Source organism: Zeugodacus cucurbitae, chromosome 5, assembly GCF_028554725.1.
Source record: "Zeugodacus cucurbitae isolate PBARC_wt_2022May chromosome 5, idZeuCucr1.2, whole genome shotgun sequence".
In the NCBI taxonomy this organism is placed as follows: Eukaryota; Metazoa; Arthropoda; class Insecta; order Diptera; family Tephritidae; genus Zeugodacus; species Zeugodacus cucurbitae.
Window position 1 is genome coordinate 67,070,571 of NC_071670.1, and position 24,908 is coordinate 67,095,478.

Below are 24,908 nucleotides of genomic sequence, written 5' to 3' on the forward strand. Positions count from 1 at the left end.
CATTTCTGTACATACAAATATTGTCAGCAAAAGACGATTTCAAGATCATTTAATATTCATTTGATTAGAGTCTTTGAAGATCAACAGTTCTTGATTCACTTGGTATAATATAAGACTTGTTGCTATTATTGAAAGATCTAGTGTTATTTGCTGTCGTCTTCGTCAGCACTTTTTTCTTATTTCTCTTCTAGATACAACTATGAAATCTGTTCTAAAATATTCCAATGTCACTACAATGTAAATCACAATTTTTAGTAATGAAATGATGACAGTTAATTTTGCCGCTAAACAAAAATCTCACCCAGCTCTCGACACACCTTAAAATAGTACATTTCTGAATGAAAAAACAAAACAACTCCAGCAACTAATTAGTAATATTCAAGTCGTGTCTACAGATTAGGAATATTTTAGCAAATCATATTTCCGACACGTAGCAACCGATTACAGCGAGTGCAAACTACTAATTTCACTTTGGCAACGATAAAATCGCGATTTTTATATGAAAATTATTTTCACTACTAATTAACAGCGCCGAGTAAACTGCTAATTAGCACTAGATGCAAAAATGGACAGTGGCAAAAAATTGCAGTAAACAGTTACGTGGCAGACGAAACTTTCCGAGAATTCTAACAAAATAATAATAATTGCAATTTATATAAAGGCAGGCAAATAAATTGCTAGTTAATTTGCAGCTAATTCACTAAATTAGTGCGATATTAGAATGTGAGTACTAAGCAATTAACGGGTTAATATTGGTGAGTCTGGTGGCAGGGAGGTGCAATAAGTATATAGCTACAACAGTAAATATCAATATGAATGTCATTATTTATAATAGTGAGCAAAAACAAAACAAAATAAAAAATAAATGAAAACGCAAAGAGTGAGAGAGAGCTAGAGAGCGCACACAGCTGAGCGTGTGATCTGTGATTTCATTTGTTTGCGTTTACTAACTCAACTGTCAGTTTGACGTTTTGTGGCCAAGTCAAGTGTCACAAATGGTTAGTGAGTAGCTCGAAGTAGCTGTGGCTCGGTACCTCGCTTTTAAACTATTTATTACGCTGGCTAAGTGAGAGCGCCAACTGGTCGCTACTTAGGAGCGTCAGTAAAAGTGATTTTTAATTAAATTTTGATTGTGACTTTTAATTTGGTTGTCAATTGAATTGTTGCAACTTGTAGAAAAAGTGAAAAATGAAATGAAACCAAATATTTTTGAGAGTGTGTGTGCAACCACAAAACTGAGCGATCACTAAAGTGAAGTTGCTGAGCGTGAGCGTGACTTAAACGTGAAGCCATAGGAATGCTGCAGACAAACAAAGAAACATAAATACATAACATATGCATATGCAAGTGAATTGTTGGCAAGAGCGCAACATTGAGAGAGAGAGATAGTGTGTTGCGCTCGCGTTTAAGCCTGTGTTGGCTGCAAAATTACTCTGTCTTAGTACTACTTATTGCTTCGCAACACAAACCCAACTTTATTTACACATTTTAATGCATTTTTACCTTCTTTCTCACAGCTGTCTAACGAATTTTACATATCAAGTAAAGTGAAAAAAAAATAAAATAAATTTTAATATTCCATTTTATAACCAAATTGCGTCAATAAATGTAAGAGAAAATCGCAAAAATCATGCAATCGCTGCAAACGAGAAAAAAACTACAAAAATTTTTATTTGAAAATAAAAGCCAGCAAAAATAGTAAAAAATAAAAATTAAACAAAAGTGAATTTGAAACGCACAAAAGTTGCAAAACGCCATTTTTCACATAATAAAAATAATAAAAGTTAAAGCAAAGAAATTCATAAATATCTGGAAAAAAAGTGAAATTAATTATAACAAAAGCTAAAGCAGCACAAAAGTGTGAGCGAAAAGTTAAAAATTGAAAATCAAAAAAAAAAAAATAAATAAAGCAAAAAAAAAATCAAAATCACTTCCATTCAAAAGTAAATAAAAGTGTTTGGTTGTGCGTCTGAAAATGACAGCCAACCAGCAAGTGAGCAGCGACTGGGCTGCCAAAAAGCCAGCTACACTAAACACAATGACAACAAAAACAGCAGCAGCAACAACAACAACAACAACAGCAATGCTACCAACACAAACAGCCAACGTTAGTTGTGAAGTTAGCGTAGCTAAAGCGAGTCAAAACGCAACAATATTTCGAATACAAAAGCAAAATCAACAGCAACAACAAGAAGAAGAACAACAACAGCAAACAATGCAGACGACGTCATGCAGTAAGCAACAGCAACAACAGTCGCAGCCGCAGAGCAAGCTTGTACAACTACAACGAAATTTACTCATTGGATTAATTTTAACAGCATTTTGCGCACAGGTGAGTCGCGGCAACGCATACACGAGCATATTTTGTATTTGTATATGTAAATATGCTTAGAAATTATAAATGTTATTATAAAGGTACATAGGTGCAGTAAGGTGACGCTAATGCGGAGTTGGAAGTTTTGAAGGCGCAAAAAGTGTTGGAAAAACATTTTTCCAATTTTTGAGAAATTTAATATTTAATTTATGAGGCCATTAGAGGGTTAAATTTGCTTTCAAATAGAGAAATATGAGAGTCTGAAGTTGAAAAACATACAAAAAATATTCTTTATTGAGAATGATATGATTCTCTAATTGAAACACTGTTGAGAAACAGCCTTTGAGCAACTCGATTGAATTGTCTAGTGAAAGAATCGTTATTTTCTTCTTTTAAATAATTAATAAATTAAATATTTTGTATCAAAATTATAAATTATTTCTTCTTAACCGGAAGATAAATAGTTTCTCAACATGAATTTAGATTAAATTATAACAGAAAACTATATTTTATTTTATAATCAAAAAACTAAATATTGTGTAATAATATTTACCAACTTAACCGGACGTTAAAAAATTAACCGTCAGTTATAACTATACTGGATTTCCAGCACTAATATGCATCAAATTATAACATAAAATTCGCTTAGCGACAGTATTTTTCTGTTATTTAGTCTAAATTTAACTTTCCATTAATCGTTAACTTGTGGTTAAGCTAACCAGCTATTAATATTTTGATAGAATTAAAAAAAATCGTTATATAATAATATCGTATTTTGTAAAAATGTATTTTCTGAGTTATCACATATTTTTTATGTCAACCGTTAATCAAAATAAGTTAACCGCAAGCTTAATATTATAATTAGTTTCCTAAAAATTGTATCGTCCCTTCCTTCATTTAAATTTTTAAAGTAGAATGTTGATAACTTCCAAAAATTTATTCGAATTCACTTCGAAATCAAACAGTGTGGCAACACTATTTTCAGTAAAACTTATCACATATAAATATTTATTTCCTTGTGGTCGAAGGCAAAGTCACGTTTACTAATTCCCACTAGATTTCGTTATGTGCTTTAATTTACATATGAATTTGCATACGCACTTTAATAAAAAGAGCAGTGAACGGCATACTATTTGCAACATAAAATCAAGTGCCACCTTTTAAAAGTCAAGTGTTTTGTTTTCCTGCTTTTTAGTTTATTTTATCGCTTTTTAGCTCGCTACGCAACATTTTTGCTTTACAAACAAAATATTTTAGCTGAAATTGCGTGCCACTTTGATTTGATTTCAAGGTTTTTTCCCCATTCAACGCTCTTTTTGTGTTTCAAGCTTTTGTGCAGTTTTTACAATTTCGAATGTTTATTTTAATTTTGAGTTTTAAATTTGAATTTGAAGCTTGAAATGCAACATTTTGTTGGCGTTAATTTGCAACTCTGTGTTACTACACTTGTTGCAGCATTATGTAATGCATAAAATTAAAGAGAAATAAGTGGTAAACGCCTCACAAAAAGATGTACTAACCTAGTTACCGTATGTAATTAGATGCAGTTAAGTAATCTGGTGAATGACTGTAGGTTGGGCTTGCACTAGATTGCATTATATTTTGTTTTCTCTTTTTGTTGAAGATGTGTACCTGAGTGTTAAACATTTAAGTTTTAGTTATTTCATCCAATTTTTAGTTAACGATAATAATATATACAAATAATCTTTCATTATATATGACACAGACTGTCTCGTGTATAAGTTATGAATTTCATTATTAAATTTCATTCAATGTGGTCTCTTTTTAATTTTTTCTATTTAACTTGTCTTATGTTTGGTATAAAATTCCAATATAATAGGCAATGACATATTTGCGCCACTCGTGACAGTCTGTCACAATGTCATCTGGCCATCAACTGTCACCCACCAGCAAATCAACTTACAGTTGAGTTTTGCGCTGCATCTTGACTAGGCTCGCGAGCCGAGTGAAAACGATAGTGAAGTAGACAAGCGAAAAATTTGGTAAAATACACTGGTTAAGAATTTAAATATTTCCAAGTCTAGTAAAAATTTGATTATATAGTCTATAACTGTAAGACTTCAGCATCGTAAGTGTTGTTCGCCATAAAGCACAACATCGAGTTTTAGAGAACTCTGAACATAAAGATCCCTAAAAGTGCACTGTATAACTTGATTTCAATATTATTAATCTCATTGTATTAATATATTGAAGGAGGTCTTAGTATTAGTTTATATGTCATTCTAACGATAGTCGAGTTTTCGTGATCGGAACGGTCCTGTATTTACTCGCATAATGGGCTAACACAGCTGACAGCCCGTCAACTCAATTGCAGTTCTCAAAATGGTGAATTTGTTGACTGTTTTGTACAATATTATTGTTAAAACAACTAGGATTTTGATAGTTTATACTTTTCCATAAAGATTTTCATTTCGAACCTGTATATTTAAAGAAAGTTCTTGGTGTTCTGAAAGATCCCCGAATCCAAAAGGTCTCAATTCTGAAAACATACTCAATTCTTTCCAACGCCAACATTTACTCTTTGGTGGTAGTGGGAAAATACATGTGATCTCTGCAATTTGAGTTTGTTGTCGACAAATTGGCAAACTGCGGCATCATAACACCATTCTCACATTAGCTACATACCAAAACACAAACACACAGGCAAACGAGCAAAGTTGTGGGTACAAATTAGAGGCACATGAGAAAAAAAAACCAAAAAACAATAATGGCATGAAATTATGCTGGTAATAAATGCCATAATTGTGCCAGCACGCATATATAAAGAAATGAATTTAGTACATGGAAATATTATATATTCATACATACTTACATATATAAAGCCTATTAGCTTTTTCCCATATACTCACAAAAAAAACTTGCTACTCGACAAGCGAAATTTCAGCCATTGTGTGGCAATTTAATTGCTATCAACGGTAAGTTTTGGTGTTGCTACTTTATCGCGGTGAAATTTTTGAGTTTTTGCTTTCGCCATTTCATCTAGTAAGCGTTTTTATATGCAAATTTTCGTTCATATATATATTTATAAGTGAGCGCTTATGATTTCCTAGAGTAGAACCACAGTCTTACAAATCTTACTGAAAACATAATTTGCTTGAAACAACAACGATTATGGTAGACTTAGCATTAATCTCACCCTACTTGCACTTATGAAGATATTTATTATTTGTTTACCAAATCATTAAATATGAACTCGACATAGTTCTCAGACACTTCAACTCAATCCAGCTGTCTTTTCACAGGTTGTTCACAGGTTACAGCAATTCTTATATGCAAATACAGTGGAACTTCTCTAACACGAATCACCACAATTCATAAAAAAAACTTCGAGTTAGAGAGACTTCCGAGTAACGGAAGGTAATTTGTATGAAATTTGACTTCTATTGCTAATTCAATAGTTTGAGTTATTGATGTTCTAGTTATGGAAGTTCAACTGTATTTGCATATTCCGACAGTTGTGAGCATTGAATATAAAAAATCTTTCATACCTTCGCAGATATCAATTAAGAGTTTATAACTTTCGCCTTAATGTGCAAAAATTTTGAACTTTCTTGGCAATGGAAAATAAACGCAAACAATAAAAATGTAATTTGCTACAAAAGAAAGTTAATTACAACAAAAATTAGTGCTAATATGGGTGCTTAATATCACTGAAAGTTAGTACTTTGATATTTATAATGTCACTTTCTTTGTTTTGAAATTAATGTGAGAAAAATTTATTATTATTTCAAGCTATAGTAATACCATTTCGTAAATATCTTAACATGTTTTAAAAAATCTTGAAAAAAAAATCTACTTAAAAACCACATGTCTAAAAAAACACCCTTTAAATTTGACACACTTATGTAATTGGGTGTCGAGGCATACATATCTGATGCAGCGGCTGCACATTCGAGGCGTCGAAATGCATGCCACTAAAACGCTTACTTGATTCGATTATTCGAAAACTTTGCTTATACTATGTAGTTCATTTACACTTTCATTCAGACAAATACAGTGTGTGACAAATGTAATGGTATAGCATGTTATAGCGATATAGCTTTCAGATAACTCAACATAATATTTTTGGATCAGATATGATTTTACGTGTATGGAGAAAAATAAATTACAAAATCCTACTGAAATATTTTGAAACAGACCAATAAAATTCACAATTTTTAATAAATAAATTTATAAATTTACACCAAAAACACTCTCCGAAAATAAGTTTTCATTGCTGAATGATAAAAAATGTGACGAAAATTGGAGATCATTTCTTATTGAAGCGAACTTCAAAGATCATATGACAAAATTGATATTTCCGTGACTACTTTTGAGCCATTGAAAGCTGTTCTTTTTCACTTAAATATCATTTGAACTTTATATTAATTTAATTAAGTAAAGAATAATGCTTTAAGAAGACAAATCAATATTTTGTGTAACTTCTTTAATATAATTTATTCAAAATAGCTGTATTTTTATTCGAGTACCATCGCTTATATGGCATACAATCTTCTGAAATCCACAATTCGTTCGTTGCACATTTTTATGACACGCTTAAGTACATATAAAGCTCAACTGGTTGCATTTGGAATTCATGCTGAAATTTCAAATGTACGCACTTTAAACAATTATAAAACTATTTTTTAATTGCTACAAATTGTCACGCTTTTATTACAATTAGTTGACGGTATACATATTTGCATGTGTACAATTATGTTTGATAATATGTATTTTGTTGATTTACGAGTCTATAAGGCATCTATGATTCGCCACCACTCTAATTACAATATTTTAGAACTGCTCTCATAACAAGAAATTAGCATCGGCAAGCGATAAAAAGGTTATCCAATATTATAACCAATTTACAATATAGCATATCCACTATTGTAACCAATTGGGTAACCTTTTACTAAACATTGGATAACCATCTTGTACTAAAGGTACCTAACTGAAGTGGTATAACCGTTTGCTATGCTATTTCTATCTTTATTATACCAGTTGATTGTTCGATAGGCTATATTCCAAGTTTCAAGTTTTCGGAAATCTAAGACAACTATACATACTTTGGACTCAATTTCATACATGTAGTCTCTCTAAACGAGTGGAATGTGCATACATATGGCTACTCATTTATAAGCTTTCTTCATTTAAAATCTTTAGTTTTTGTATTTGTACGATTTCATTGCACTTAAAAATTCCACCTAAACTATTTAGTGAATATATAATTTTTTAATGCCTTCCTCTTGAATAAGCAAAGCATCAATTAAAATAATTTGCGCAAAAAACAAGGGAAAAACTAATCAATATCCATGATTTATCAATTTTTTAGCTTTCTCTAAAAAGTTTTCGAACGAAATGACCAAACAATTAGTGAGTGCATAATTTATATATACTATTGTAGATACAAAACGAGTGTAAAAGACGTACCAGCATACCGTTACAGTGTGAATAAAAACAAAAGAGATGAGTGAAATTGAAAGTGAATTAAAGAAACTTTCATATTTTTCGAATAATTTCCGAATTTATTAGCATTCAAACCGTACTCATCACAATATAGGTCTAGCTGAATTCTAACTCCCACAAACGTTCCCCGCTTAATAAGCATCAGAACATTTCCATTACAAATTACGGAAACCATTAAATGTCAAAAAAAAATTAACACAAGCGAGAACACCTCTCAATTAAAAGCACTCAATGTCACATTCGAACGTACGCGACGTAACTCCAAATTTAAAACAACAAAACAAATTACATGTATGACACAAAGTCACGTTTTGACAATTTCGAATGTCATGCGGCAAATGGGTGAGTTGTGGGCGCGCAATAAAGCTGAAAATTAACAGCTAGACAAGTATGAAAATACAAAAAAATATATATTTTAGTGTGGACTATGAAGGGTCACCAGTAATTTTGACAGGTTTTTGGGGAGAAAGGTTTGTGCCATCACTTTAAGCGTATTCTATGGGCATTGTGATTCATTCGTGAGGGAGTGTCTAGAATTGTAAATGTAGAACCAAACATTTTATAGGAAAGTTTTGCTAAAATTTATTAATAACTGTGTATTGAAAAGCGTAGGTTTTTTTTCCAGAATTAACAAAACCTAAAAATCAATAAAAAATGTTATAAAAAAAATTTAAATTTTATTTCAAAATTTTTTTGTGATAAAATTGTGTTCTTATGCTCATTCGCAGCCAAAATTTCCAGAATTAACATAACCTACAAATAAAAAAAAAAAAATTATTTAAAAAATTAAAATTTTTATTTAAAAAATTATGACAAAATAATCTTCTTATTCTTATCTTCACAGCTAAAGTTTTCAAAATAAACATAACACACAAATCAAAAAAAAAAATTATTTAAAAAATTTTTTATCACAAAATGGTCTTCTTATACTCATTCGCAGCTAAAGTTTCCAGAATTAACATAACCTACAAATAAAAAAAAAAAAGTATTTAAAAAATTTTTTATGACAAAATGGTTTTCTACTTATTCGCAGCTAAAGCATAGCGTAACCAAACATAAAACTTTGTATGAAAATATTATTTGATGATAAATGTGTCTTCCAATACTTACGGAGAATATCTTGTTCAACATAACATAACTTAACATAGCATAAAAGAACATAATATAACATAAAAAAATAATTAAAAAAGTATGTGGATATATTGAAGTTTATTTTTAAATATATTTGTTTTAAGCATTCCAATTAATAATCCGGCGACCGAGTTATTTACACTCTCCATTAAAATGACAATTTATTAAGTATGTTTGTATGTACACATTTGTTTAAAGGCAAGTGTTACTGCTAAAAGGTAGAAATGTTTTGTCAGCAGGAATCATAATAAAAAATTTTCAGTGAATATTTATGTCAACAGTTGTGCTGAAAAGCATGAAACGGACAGACAAACTGGCGGTAACTAAAATAAAACTGTGCTTTTATGTATTTACAACTATATTTAAAAGCATTCTCAGTGCGATTGTTGATGCGGCAGATATTGAATATTTATTTACTTAACTTATACATACATATGTACACATATACATAAAAAAAGTAAAAATCGTAAAAAATCTGTTTCATGCCAACTGTTTGTGGCGTTCAATCACCCTAGACTACCGAAACGCCCTCACTGACATACACATAGAAATATACAAACATACATACATATCTACACCCGCGCACGCACATCACCTGGTTCACAAACCGCGCGCTGCCTTGACAACAAATTATTTTCGCATTCGAAATATTAATGCAAATAAATCCCAGCAAATAAGGCGGCATTTGAATTCTATCGAAAGTTAGAAGGGTAAAGTTTATTAAACCGCGCAAGGCCTACATTTTCATATATTTTTGTAGTTTAGATGGAGCCGCGCTAAGCTCGCCAGCGTTGACATGAGTAATGCGTGAAATTCCCCGAACTAATTGACCCACGTTTGCATTATGGCCACTATTTCGAACAAATTTTAAGCTCCCTTAATTTATTTTCGAGCACGAAATTCGCCGGGTGTCACGTTTGATACAGACACACTTAACCATAAATACACAAAACTCGCATGAAATGTAGCAAAGCTGCACAAAAATACATTTTTTTTAATAAAAAAAATTATTTGTAGGCGCAAAATGTTGCCAACAGTCGGTGACAAACGACAGCCACTGAGCCTTTCATTCAATTCATTATTCTGTATCGGAACAAGTATCTGTGCATATACGAGGTGTGTTCAAAAAATAACGGGAATTTTTGATTTTTGAAAAAATATTTATTCATTTGCCTACATTAATGTCGACGCCTTCAAAGTAGTTCCATTCGATAGTATGCATTATGCCAGCGCTTCTTCCAATCGTCGAAACAGTTCTCAAACTCGTTTTATGGAGTAGCCTTTGACTTTTTCAGCGATTTCTCGTAAAAATTAAGGTTGTCTTTATTTCTGGAAGCTGGAAAAAGTGACACGGAGTCATACAATGAAATTTTTTTTACTATTGAAAAATTTCAAAATTCCCGTTATTTTTTGAACGCACCTCGTGCTACACTTCTGTGTATTATCAGCATGGAGACACATAAGTACATCTATATTATAGTATTTAATTGTATTTAAATGTGTGTTATTTGTTGTTATGTCTATATTGAAGTCTCAATTTGCTCGCTTGTTGGCTAATTGAAATGAGTCGCATGCTTTGGCAGTCGCTTTCCTGTTTACACACACATGAGCATAGTGATATTATATACCCCCATACAAATATATAAGCTCATACAACAACAAAAACACACATCAATAAAGCATCATTAAATATGATTTGTGTGTGCTTTCGCACTGTCCGCGACGGTTGAAATTCAATTTTGCAGAAAATATTTTATTATGAAATATCGTTTTCCATTTATATTACACTTATGTGTGTGCAAAATTCAGCATTTACTTAAAATATTAATGAAAAATAATTTTCAACCGCAAATATTTACTCAATATTGTTTTACATATTTCATATTTTTCTGTATAAATTGTTGTTGCTTGTTTTTAATTGTACTTCATTTAATTATCATTTCACTATTTGAACTCGAAACTTCATTCTTTTGTAATTTCTGTGGCAATACTTTAAGTCGATTTAAGTCACAGGCGACAGTATGAGTTATTCATTCCAATTTTACCAGACTTGATTTAGCATTTTATGCCAACCAATGTCAGAGTTAGAAGTTTCGAACTGAAATAAAATCTAGAAACAAAAGAAAAACTGTTCGCAGTTATGAGAGTTTAAAATAAACTCGAGTTTATTGCATTAAAAATTCGATGAAACACTAAGTTTATGCAGTAAACACTACTCACAAACACAGAGTTTACCGCTGACTATTCTTCCTTGATACGCCTTAAACTCCACCTAAAAATTTATGAATATATAACTCATCCATGGACACACAATGGAAGAATTTCCAAACTTTTTGCAGTTATAAGAGCTTCAAAAATTCGATTTTATTACATTAAAAGCTTGATGAGTATTAAATACTACTCATAAACACAGTGCTTACAACTGAATTTTCCTTGAACATATTAAAGATTACTATTGAGTTAATAGTTATTCCGAAGTTTCAAAAACACCTGAATGCGTCCCTGGCAGTTGTTTAAAGCAGTAGTCTGCTTTACAGGCTTCAAAAAAATCAATTTTTTTGTTTTGTTTTAAATCCCTTCCAAAACTATCCAAGAATATGTCTTTAAAATTCCAGTGGCCAATTCGACATATTTTCGAAGCTAGATCAGTTTTAGTGGTCAAGTGTCGAGCAGGTGCGAATGCTCAGACAGACTTTAAAGCGCGTTTTCTCGAGTTTTCATTTTCACAAGTGTTAGAAAATGGTGTCGGCGATAGCAAAAAGAATACATGTCCGATCGAAAAAAACCAAAGTGATCTAGCTTCAGTATTAAATTATGTTCTATTTGAACTAAAAAAGTTGGATTGAAGAAGAATTATTTAAACTACTTGTTTTGCAACTTAAAGTCAATTATTTCTTAAAAAAGTGAATTTTTTTTTTCAAACTTCGAAAAAACTTGGAATTTCTTCGGTATTTTTTTAGTTCATAAAGAAAAGAAGCTTATAAAAATTAAAAAAAAAATTGGTTTGGCTGTTTCAGATGCATCGCACGACCCCCATCACCGGCACCGATTTACAAGTGCAGACTCCAATCGCTCCAGAAAAATACTTACAACTTTGAAAAAATTTCAATATTTTTTAATAATATATTTTCACAATTGTTATTTAAGCCTTAAATATAGTACACTATCGTCTTAAAATTCCGTTTTCCGCAATCATTTCCTTCCCTTTAAAAAAAAATTGCTAAACAAACGCTTTTTTCGGCTTCTAAAGCAGACGACTGCCTTAAAGACATAAAAAATTTAACTCGAGTTTATTTTCTAAAAACAAATTGAATTAGTTTTTATGACAGATTTCATTTAGTTTATATTATAAATTATACTCTTATTTATTTTATTGCTTGTTTTCTTCTCTCAAGCCCTTAATTTATACAAATTCTAATTTCTAGGGTATTTCTCGTGATTCCATAATTTATTGTGTCTTTCATATTACGTTACGTATTTTATTTTATGTTAATTCGTATAAATAAATTTGTTGAAAATCTCTTCTAAATTATTTGCCTACGCTCAAGTGGCAACATCACTAAATAGCCCACAGATCTTTTCAACAACTATCAATCTATCCGCACCTAGCCTGATTATTGAATCCCAAAAAAATTTCAAGAACAAATCTTCTGAGACAATCGTGCAACACGTGTGCAACACATCATTCACTCGGCTGTCAATGCATTGTTTGCACCCTTGTTTACACTGTCCGTGACCATCACAGTCTTTCAACACACAGTTCGACAAGATCATGAACTCCTCACTCGCATATGCTGATATAAACTCAGTGTTATTTGAGCATCTGGTTTGTGGATGTTTTTCTTTTTTTCAAATTTCTGTTTTTTAGTTTTAAATAAAATATTCAAAATTATTATTTTAAAAAATATTAAAAAATTGAAATCAAAATAAAAACGAGGAACTTTTATCTCGCTTCACATTAACCACGGTCAATAGGCTATATGTATATAAATTTTTGCGTCGTTTCGCACTCGTGATTTGTCATTAGCTTATTTTTGTAAATGACGTAATTAAATGGCCGATAATTATCTTCGCTTTCGTTGTTTGTGAATGCTTTTGTGAACAACGCTTTTTTGTATGCTGTGACGCTTTAGTATTTCTATTTCGTTTTCAATTCCTCCACTTTACTTTCTCAATTTCTTTTTTTGTTTGTCGATCGATGCTGTTGCTCTCTCTCTCTTCTTCTGCTAGTAGTATCCATTCAAATATTTAAAGAATACCGGCTCACGTGCGTATTATTTTTTATATTTATGGATAAAAAAGTAAATTTCAATTCTTTTGAATTTATTATTATTTTCGATTTTTAATAAAAAATTTAGCGTATTAATATAGGCAAGAGTCTTCTCTTATTAAAAATGAAATGATTTGTAGATCATAGAAACCGCAATCCAAACTCGCTTTTGAATTCCACTTAAGATCACTCATGAAATTCCCAAACAAGGTAAATCCCCACTCGCAATTACAAAAAAAAAAAAAATTAATATAACCTCAAAGAATGTTCTGTCATAAAAATGTTGATAAATTAGCTAATTTAATAGATAATTTGCATAATTCACATATTTAAAGTGTTGACACCGTTATTTCAACAATTTTAAAAATTGTGGAAGACTGTATTAATCTCTTATAAAATGATAAATAAATGATCTAATACTTGTATACATATGTACATATTTCTATATATTTATTTAAAAGCAGTGAATGAAGCCACATTTTGTAACAGAGATCATTTTGTAGCAAGACAAACGACTCTCCAACTGTGTTAAGACTTCACAGCTTCGGAAATTTTCCACGCACATATGCTTGGATTATTTGCAGTACAGTGGGTCACATAATTGAATGAATGCTTAATTGACTTGAAATAATTGCTAAGCAATTTAGTGGACTTAAAACAGTATTATTCTAAAAACTATATATCCGGTTACTGGGTCATATCGAAAGGCCAATTAAACTTTCTGAAGTCATATATAAATATAATCGAGATAGAAATAAGGCTGCCAAGTTCCAGCTATCAGATTCTAGATTGTTTTGAAGAAATTTCATCGATAACATTTTATCGATATATTGTAAAACAATACATTACATTTATTAATTAAATTAATCTTCATAAAATACTCTTTATTTTTGTTTATAAATTTTGGAATAATATTTATCGATAATTTGTTCATTTTAATCGATAAACAGTAGATAGAAAAGTATCGGCTTGTTATCGAACAATTTTTATATATAAAGACTACACTTTGTGTGCCGAATAATATTATATTTATCGATAATTTGTTCATTTTAATCGATAAACAGGAAATCTGGAAATATCGATAACTTGTTATCGCCAAATTTTTATTTCAAATTTAAATATTTGGTTTGTCGAATAAAACTATAACCGTTATATTGATTGATATTACCCTGTATTGCTCTCTTAATAATAGTTGTTATTTTATTTTTTAATATTATATTTGCCCCACTGTGCGCCGACAATGTTGTCAACAAGTTGCACATTGCAATCAAGAGAAATATTTTGCGTAAATAATGACCGAACTGTTGAAATGTGACGTTATAAAATCTAGCCACGCACACAAGCGAGAAGTTGCATAACGTTCCACAAATGTCGCTTAACAACAATGCGTATGCTTCCTTTTGCCACACATAGCGGAAATGCATACTTGCCACCATAGTTATTGCAACCGGTGCGTGACACACACACACGCGCACACTTGCAACTATTTACCGGTTTAATTTGTTGCACATCACGAGCACTGGCTCTGGCTATCGCGCAAATTCGTAAGCGATTTGCCATAAATTTCCAGCACTCCTAATTGCCAAGCGCTGTCACACTAAAGCGGCCGCCCTGCTTCCCTCTCTCCCCATTTGCTGCTCTTCCCAAAGAACGAACAGCTGCGTGGCTAATTACTCGCGTCCATTGTGTAACTGCATTAAAGTGGAAAATTGAAATCTCACAATTCTAGCGAGTTGAATTCGGCGAAAACTTAATGCTCGGCAATAATAGCAGCAGTCACATGGATGACCTATGCGGAAGTTTGTGTATGTGTATGCAGCGAATGACCGTTTTTCGCACATAACGGTAAATATTTGTAGCGATTTTTGCACAAAATCTTCCCCATTTCGCCAATTATATGCGAACTATTTGCTCGAGTATCGAAAGCATTGCTCTTTGAGGGGTGCCCCTTCACACAAACGACTGCCGTGGCTAGGTCGAAGTTCGTAAATATTTACTCCTTCCACAGTTGACACTAAACAGTGAAATATTGCCTCGACATTTCCAAGCTAAATAAGCACACACAGAAACAGAGAAATGAAAATGCTGCAGTTTATTTACTCTCGAGTGCACTTGACAGCAAACAGGTAAAACTAATGGCAACATTGTCGTGCTCTGGTCAATACGCAAGCAAGCAAGAATGTGTGTTTATGGTCTGCCTTAGGCTGCACTTCGAAACTCCAGCAGCAGTTCAGCTGTCCCCTTCAGTTTGTCTGAGTCTTAATGAAAAGGGGAGTTGAAAGTCCGGTCAAATATGGGGGTACATACTCACATACAGAGATTCCTATAAATTCACTTGTCATTTTTAGGTATTATATCTAGCTTTTGCTGGATATTTATTAGCAGCCATTTCCTCGTTTCAAATTTGGCATTTTCGGACAAACTACATATATATCCAGTAGGAAAATTTTACCAGTAAAAATTATAAAAATATATTTTCCAAGAGCACATTACTAATGTAAGCGCCTACTACGACTTCTGTGAAATGTTAGTTGTTCTTGTTGTATAGTCAATAGTTCGACCAATTTCCTACATGGCATGCCTTAACTTAGTGTTAAACTTCACAAATAGTATTTATGTGCTTATTCATTAGCATTGCTGCTCTTTGATGTTTTTGCTGTTGTTTTGATGCTTGCATTTTATGCTTGTCTCAATTAAATTCATCAAAGCGTTATTTGCTTGAGTGGAAATTTGTTAATCATGACAATGACAGCAGAAATATCAATGCAAATTAATTTCAAAGTTTTGTTAAAACATAAATAAATTGTATAAGAACTGGAAATTTTGGTAATACCAGAGAATTTGGTATTTAAAGAATTTGTGGATGATAAATATACTGTTATATACATACATTTCTTTCACATTATGCTGTATCTAATGGAATCTACGTTTCAAGTCATGAATCACTTAAGTTAAATGTCGATAAAATCTATATAACTTTAGAATTTTGTAATCTTCCGGAAGCGTAAAAAGAATGCTTTGCTTTGCCCGAAGACTTCAAAATCGTGTTCCGAACCACAATTTTGCACTCTAAAAACGCTTAAGATCAGGTAAACTATTGGTAGTAGGAGTCCCGATAAGTTGTGGAGGCTGTAAGTCATTAAGTGTTATGGACCTTACATCGCTCATCAGATTGGGAACGATCTGTGTAGTAGTCCCACTACCCCTGCAATTACGCTTTGAATATGTGGACCTCCCATGAACTCTGTAGGTGGTGGTTAACGACCAGCATCTGCGTGACTTAGAGATTCTTTTGGCCTGTGTTGATCGTAGTATGTTCTTTAAAATACTTGCCCTCAGCGAGGTTCAGGGATCAAGGTGGATACTGTATAATGGGCTCACATGCCGTGAGATAGAAAATTATGCAGGTTGCAAGTTATCAATGTCGTCTGGAGGAAGACCAGATTGAACCGAAACACTTTCACCTTCGTTGTCTAGTTTTCGACTGACTAATGGTGAAATATCTTGGTAGAACTAATTTCGGCTGAACTAACTCGTTTTGGATATTAATCGCCTCAAGAAATCCGTAGCAGGCTCAAAGCGCTTTGTCGACTCTGGAAGGTCTGTGGTATTTACAATTAGGAGTGATAGACGGGTGATATTAGCTGTCGAATTGAGATCCATAATTAACTCAGTCGTAATCGGTTTGTCATTTCACTGCTTGTTATCACTTAGCTCTATTGTCTTGTCCAAAAATTTATTCGTAAAAGCAACAAAAAAGTTAAGGAGTTGAATTAAATAAAGGAAAGTAGGCGGAAACCTCATTAAGGTCAGTTTAAAGGCTTTCTTCAGTGCTGCCAAGTTTTATTTTACATGTTTCGGACCAGTTTTACCAATGTGACTGACACGAATGACAAATTACTGTCAAAATGACAAGCAAAATTTTTCATAACACTAAAATTCAAATCTTAAAATGGCAAAGTAGCTTTACATCAATCTTCATTTTCAGAAAGTATCACTGAACTGTCAAATTGTTCAGTGCTGCCAAAAAATATGTTTAGTGTCTCCAAATATATGAAATTTTCGATAGTGTTCTTTCAGTGCTACCAATATGTTTGACGAGCTGGTATAAGGTGTTTGATTCACCATTCTCTCACGCTTGTCGCATTCAAAACGGGTGCAATCTCATCTCACACAATTCGTATATCAATTTTGTATCGGATATTGACACATCAATTGCATTAAATCGCATAGCAGGCCATCACATCGTCTTTGTTGCACGCATTAATTGCATTTACTGATATTTTGCATGCTTCAACTCATTCACAACTCGATCGCAATTCAATTAGGAATTTCTCACAATTTATTCCGCATATAAATTTCCTATTAATTTTAGCAATTGACCAACTCGACCAAGCCATGACATAACCACATGAGCATATAAACGTGTTGCCAGTGAACCGCACAAACCGCAACAAAATGCCGACACACTCACATACACAAGCATGCCGTGCAACCCCAAGCGCCACACCAAGTTATTACCCAAACTCATTTATATATATGTGTGTGTGTGTGCATGTAATCAAATCCACAGCGCTGCCACCCCGGAAGGCTGCAAATAATTGATGCTGGCAACTGATAAATTAACCCTTTCCGTCCAACACCACCCACTGAAGCGGGCGTGCATTATTGCACTTTCCCAAGACCACACGCCGTGCCATAGACTGCCATAAATACGCTTGTTGTTGTTGGCATGTTGTCATTATTTCAACACCCACTACATAGTGCATTGCTTAATTTATGCAAATATACAAATTGTTTGTGTGCGACCCGATGAAGTCAACTGTGAATTTCTTATTACAACTTAAGCTGCAACAAAGCGGATCAGAAGGCGAGTCGGCAAGGCAAACGAGTCGAAGACGAAGCCTTTGAAGCGCATGAATTCAGGCGTGCTTTTAGGGAATGTACTGTTAATTGTGTATGGGTGTGCGTGTGTGTGCCAATGTCAAAAGTGTCAATTTGATTCTGTTGAATGCAACCGATATGCGCTGCGTTAAACGCTGCGTGTCTCCAATTACAAAGAGCTCGAGGCGCTTACGTTCTCATTTTCACATAATCCTTTTATATACACTAAATCCTTGTATTTCGCACATTCGTCTCGTACTAATTAAGCATTTTATGCACGTGCCCCTGCTGCTACCAGTCTACAATTGTCGACAAAGAACCAAAAATGAAAACAACAAAAACTACAAAAAATCATCGCAGTGACGCAGGTGCTATGTCAGCAATCGAAATTTACAACAACAACTTTAGTGGTATTCATATTTTTTTGTTTTCAATGTAAAACAGCTTAAGTCAATTTAAAGTATTCTACAAAATTTGGCGTTCCAGCTCTAATGAAACACTTCAGTCCATCATTCCGCTTTTATTTCAATAAATTCATTTTTAAATTATAAGAAAATTGTAATTCAGAAGCCATAAAAAAATTTCAAAACCCCCAAAATCACATATACTGAAATTTTCCTTAAATTGAGTTATGCTATTCTTCCTTTCCGTTTGAGTTTTTCATTAGTGCTGTCTACACATTTCATGCGCCTTTGGTAATCTAATAAGCATGTCACCATAGCAAAGCACTTCTCATAAATTTTGAAACATACCCTAAGGCACACAGACCCACACACAACCAGCTGCAGTCAAAGTACATCCCGCTCATAATTTATATGGCCTGTGCACGTGACTCACATGCCGATTTCACTTGGAAGTCGCCACGCACAGTACTCCTCGTTCGTTCGTTACGCACGGGTGTTAGGAATTAGCTGGAAATTTTCGGTATTCAAAATGCCGCTGCCCAAAAAGTGGCAGCGAAATAATTTTGAAGTTGCGCGACGCTCTCAGCTGCCTGGGTACTTGAGTGGCGCACTCGGCAGTTTTTGTTCTTCCTTTCTTCTTATTCACAAAAAAAAAGAATACTTCTCATTTGTCATTTACGTTTACGAAATGCACTCTTCCTTGTTCGGGCGCGCACCCTAATTTTCATTTCAATTTCGAGTATTTTCCCTTAATTTCTGCTCAATTTGCGTTTTGATCGAGTTGATTCGGTGTCATCATTGCAGGGCAATTAGTTGCGCTTGGCATTGTGTTATGCTAATTGTGCTTGTGATTTAACTGAAAGATGATGAGTCACTTTTTCTAAATGCTTTTACTTTTGTTTTTGTTTGCTAATCTACTTAAATTTAGACGCAATTAACTGCATTGCTGAATGCTAATTTGAGGAGTTTGACAGTTGAAACCCCCGTTGTTATCAGTTCATCACGGAAAATTTAAGTGAAATTTCACAAATTTCATTAAAACTCCTAATCACCTCAACTAATTAGAGAACGGCGCCATCTGTCGGTAGCTAATTTTACTTTAAGATTTCAAATTTCTGAACTTCTTCTGAAGGGTGTAAGCGCTAATAATCTACATATGTTTCACACAATATCTTATCTCTCTATAGTGACTAATTTACAACAACATTTTCGTAACAATTTCCTTTACTCATTATTTGCACATTCTTTCGTCAACACCGCTATTTGCTTAATGCAATCAGCGATTTGCCACTTCCCACCAACGAAAATTTGCAAATTCACACTTGGACTCGTCAGACACCTCACGCGATTTTGAAATGCACACGAACACACCCTGAAACACATATGAATAAAGGAAATGTGCATTGTAGATATGTGTGCACCTTAAGTAAACATTGAGAACGCATTCGTTCGCACACAACTCGAGGCAACCTGCAAGTATGCACTGTTGCCTGATTGAAATTTATTAAGTCCGTAATATTTTTGTTTTTGTTTGGATTATAGGATATTGCCCTTTTGACTTTACGCTGATGCCACACACCAAGTTGGCGGTGGCTCTTTGGTGAATTTAGTTTGATAGAATGGCGAAACACAATAGAAATTAAAGTTAATTGAATATTTTTTATTATGTCAATTAGATTAATTGAATTAATTAATTAAACAGATTTAATTGTGTTATTTTTTTTACTTTAACAAGTTTATTTGCTTTTCTAATTGGAATTGTATTTAGGAAATTTGTCTAATTGAGTCAATTAACTTATTAAATTAAAATTTAATTTAATTTATTTTAAGTTTAGTACTTCATAAAACTTATAATATAAATGCTTTAATCTAATTAACTCATAATTATAATTTTGCAACACTTTAATTGAGTCAATTACTTCAACAAACTGTTTTGTAATATATTTGAATTTTATTTTATTACAAGTTGAATTGAATTACTAAATGGTTTTATATCAAGTAAATTAGATTTATTGAAATGATTTAATCTTATTAACTTTAAATTACATATATCAATCACCTCAATTAAGTAATTAAAAAAATATATTTTAATTGAGTCAATCAATTTATTAAAGTTAGTCTTTCAATGATCATTCTGAACGCTTAAGTGCATCGTCAGACATGCACTCTCCCTATATAGTCCGTCTCAAAAATTAATACATATACAAAATTATTGCAGCTAATGAACTCAAAATTATATTTTTTTAAAAACCTCAACTAAGTAATTAAGAAAAATTATATTAATTGAGTAAATTAATATATTAAATTTCTTCTTCTTCTTCTTAACTGGCGTAGAAACCGCTTACGCGGTTATAGCCGAGTCCACAACAGTGCGCCACGCATCTCTCCTTTTGGCGGTTTGGCGCCAATTGGTAATACCAAGTGAAGACAGGTCCTTCTCCACCTGGTCCTTCCATCGGAGTGGAGGTCTCCCTCTTCCTCGGCTTCCACCAGCGGGTACTGCATCGAAAACTTTCAGAGCTGGGGCACTTTCATCCATTCGAACAACATGACCCAGCCAGCGTAGCCGCTGTCTTTTTATTCGCTGGACTATGTCTATGTCGTCGAACAACATATACAGCTCATCATTCCATCTTCTGCGGTATTCGCCGTTGCCAATGTTTAAGGGACCGTAAATCTTCCGCAAAACCTTTCTCTCGAAAACTCCTAGTGCCGTCTCATCGGATGTTGACACCGTCCACGCTTCTACACCATAAAGTAGGACGGGAATGATGAGGGACTTGTAGAGTTTAGTTTTTGTTCGTCGAGAGAGGACTTTACTTTTCAATTGCCTACTCAGTCCATAGTAGCACCTGTTGGCAAGAGTGATTCTGCGTTGGATTTCAAGGCTGACATTATTATCGGTGTTAATGTTGGTTCCTAGGTATACGAAATTATCTACAACTTCAAAGTTATGACTGTCAACAGTGACGTGGGAGCCAAGACGCGAATGCGCTGACTGTTTGTTTGATGACAGGAGATATTTCGTCTTGTCCTCGTTCACCACCAGACCCATTCGCTTCGCTTCCTTATCCAGGCGGGAAAAAGCAGAACTAACGGCGCGGGTGTTGTTTCCGATGATATCAATATCATCGGCGTACGCCAGGAGCTGTACACTCTTGTAGAAGATTGTACCTTCTCTATTTAGCTCTGCAGCTCTTATAATTTTCTCCAGCATCAAGTTAAAGAAGTCGCACGATAGCGAGTCACCTTGTCTGAAACCTCGTTTGGTATCGAACGGCTCGGAGAGGTCCTTCCCGATCCTGACGGAGCTTTTGGTGTTGCTCAACGTCAACTTACACAGCCGTATTAGTTTTGCGGGGATACCAAATTCAGACATCGCGGCATAAAGGCAGCTCCTTTTCGTGCTGTCGAAAGCAGCTTTAAAGTCGACAAATAGATGGTGTGTGTCGATCCTTTTTTCACGGGTCTTCTCCAAGATTTGGCGCATGGTGAATATGTGGTCAGTTGTTGATTTTCCAGGTCTAAAGCCACACTGATAAGGTCCAATCAGTTTGTTGACGGTGGGCTTTAGTCTTTCACACAGTACGCTCGATAGAACCTTATAAGCGATGTTAAGGAGGCTTATCCCACGATAGTTGGCGCAGATTGTGGGGTCTCCCTTTTTGTGGATTGGGCAGAGTACACTGAGATTCCAATCGTCGGGCATGCTTTCTTCCGACCATATTTCGCAAAGAAGCTGATGCATGCACCTTATCAGCTCTTCGCCGCCGTATTTGAATAGCTCGGCCGGCAATCCATCGGCCCCCGCCGCCTTGTTGTTCTTCAAGCGGGTAATTGCTATTCTAATTTCTTCACGGTCGGGCAATGGAACATCTGTTCCATCGTCGTCGATTGGGGAATCGGGTTCGCCATCTCCTGGTGTTGTACTTTCACTGCCATTCAGCAGGCTGGAGAAGTGTTCCCTCCACAAACACAGTATGTTTTTCATAAAATTTATAATGTAAGCTTGTACTTTTTAACAATTTTAATTGAGTAAAATTAAGTTAATTGAGTCAATTTATTAAATAGATTCAATTAAAATTATTTTTTTATAAATTAAGTTCTTCATAAAACTTGTTATACACAATAAATTAATTTAATTGATGGTAAATTATTTTATTTTACCTAATTTAATTGAATAATTGCTGGAATTGAATAAATTAATTTATAAAATTTAACCAAATTATTAAATTTACTGCTTCATAAAATTCAATACTTTCTGCCTCAAGTGAACTGTATCAGCAATAGACTTAATGACTGCCACTGAATAAAACTTTTAAATTCCTTATTAATTCAGTTTTCCCACTTCAAAGAAATTTACTCGTCGGATGCCATTAAATTATACACTCATGCATATGTGGCATTTATGTCTGTGCACCCAGCAAAGAACAGAGAAACGCCACACAACACAACAGACATACACAGATGGTCTCACTTCCTACCCAAAGGGTGAGCCAAGCGATCGCTACAAATCACTTGCTGCAACCAGCAAAGCACAATACAAGTGCAACATGAGCAACACGGCTGCTGTGGCAGCATCAATGGCAAACAGCTGCCAAGAGGAAATACTCGAAAGAGACAGATATGAAACAGCAGCAGCAGTTCACTTGAGATATGCAAAGAAACTCAATGAATCCATGGTTCCACATATGTAGATATGTATATAAATATGTATGGGTAACGGCATTATAGCATGCAAGTCAAATGAAAAATTGCTGCCTTGTTGATGCTGCGACAAACCGAATTGTCTCCAATTGCAGGCAGCTTCTTGCCCGCACCACACATTAACCCCGGACCGCCCTTCGCTGTCTTCCGTAAGCAGTGTCTTCTTGATTGCCGTTGCTTCGCATTCATTTCGGATTCTACTTCTTCACACATGTGTGCACAGTGAGTCCACTCGGGCAGAGGGGGGAGAAAGTGCAGTTGATTGTCATAAAAGTGACAAATATCACTACAAATGCAGGACAGGCAGCATGCGGCATGCAACATTTTCAGGATTGTTGTTGAAAGTTAATGAAATTGATTAGTTTGATATGTTTCAAACGAAGTGAGGGGGAATGCAAACAATGTAATTTAGTTGCAGCAGCTCACTATTTCAACACACAAGCATACATACATACATACATACATAGAATACATGAGAAGCGGCTAATGACTGCTGTCTCAGCGCCTTTGCTGGCAACAAATTTATTGTATGAGCAATTTGTTGGGAGTTGAGAGCGCTAATAAACACCTTCAGGCAGCTGGAAAATATGGCAATTAGTTGCTGCGGGAATGTGTGGCCACACGCATACATACAAACAAACTCACCTCTCTCTGTGAGTGCGCCTGTGCAGGCAAGTCAATTCTAACGAAAGTCTTCAGTAGTTCATCTAAACTTGTTTTTGTTTTTGTTCAAATGTAAACAATAACAACGGCTAAACAGCTTTCAAACTTCTCAACGCTTATCCACATAGCGCTAGTTTGTTGCAGCAGCACACAGCTGTGTTGAATTTCTAAAGCTCAACTCCTCAGCCGCGTGGGTGCACTGTTTAGTTTCAGCTAACTATAATTAATTTGTTGTTTTTGTTGGTTGCACTATTTATTTGTTTTATTTAATTTTTAGCTTTGCAGTGCAAGTAAACAGACACATATTTGCTTTCGTAAGGTAACTGTTGCAGCAATATGTCTTAGAAAGTTTTAGGCTAGAATGTTCACTGAAAAAAATTAAAATTTTTTTATTTATTTTTTTTTTTAATTTTAATATTTTTTTTTAATAAATTAATTTTGGAAAAATACTAAATAAATACTAAGCTTTTCATTTCGATAACTTTTCCGATTATAGTTAATTTGCAATCAGTTTTTCACTTTTTAAATCGATAACAATAGTTTTGAAGTAGATACTCACACAATTTTTGTTAAATTTCGACTATAACAATAATTAATCGATAAATTTTATTAGAAAAAAATCGATAACAGGTTATCGATAAAAGTATTAATTTTGGCTTTACATTTTAAACTAATTTAAGTCAGAAAACAATTCAGAAAATCTTTAATTAATAGCTCTACTGTGTGAGAAAGTCATGTGGAAATGGTTACTGTCACTGAAAATATGGTCAATTGACGGATTTTGCGAAGGACAATTAAATTAATATTATATTATATAAAAATCAAACACATTCCTTTGGTATTTTGAAAAAAAAAATAATTTATAATTCTTAACCACTTTAATTGAGTAATTAAGAAAATTACATTAATTGAGTCAATTTAATTATTAAATTAAGATTTTCATAAGATTCATATTCCAAATTGTTTAATCTCATTAGCTCTAAACTGTGATTTGTAAGCCCTTTAATTGAGTAAGTTAAACTAATTAAGTCAATTTCAAAAAAGTTGTTTGAGTTGTTTTTATAAATTT

At 33.6% G+C, this 24,908-nt stretch overlaps 1 protein-coding gene across 3 annotated transcripts in view; it reads left to right on the top strand.

Annotated features, from left to right (window-relative positions):
- Positions 1-24,908, top strand: part of LOC105211766 (tyrosine-protein phosphatase 10D) — a 124,290-nt gene that overhangs the window by 4,780 nt on the left and 94,602 nt on the right. For all 3 annotated transcript variants that reach the window (XM_054230651.1, XM_054230650.1, XM_029039918.2), the window contains exon 2: positions 1,518-2,332. In XM_054230651.1, coding sequence (XP_054086626.1) covers positions 1,976-2,332 — 357 coding nt within the window. In that variant the 5' untranslated portion in view covers positions 1,518-1,975. The remainder of the gene's footprint in view (positions 1-1,517; positions 2,333-24,908) is intronic.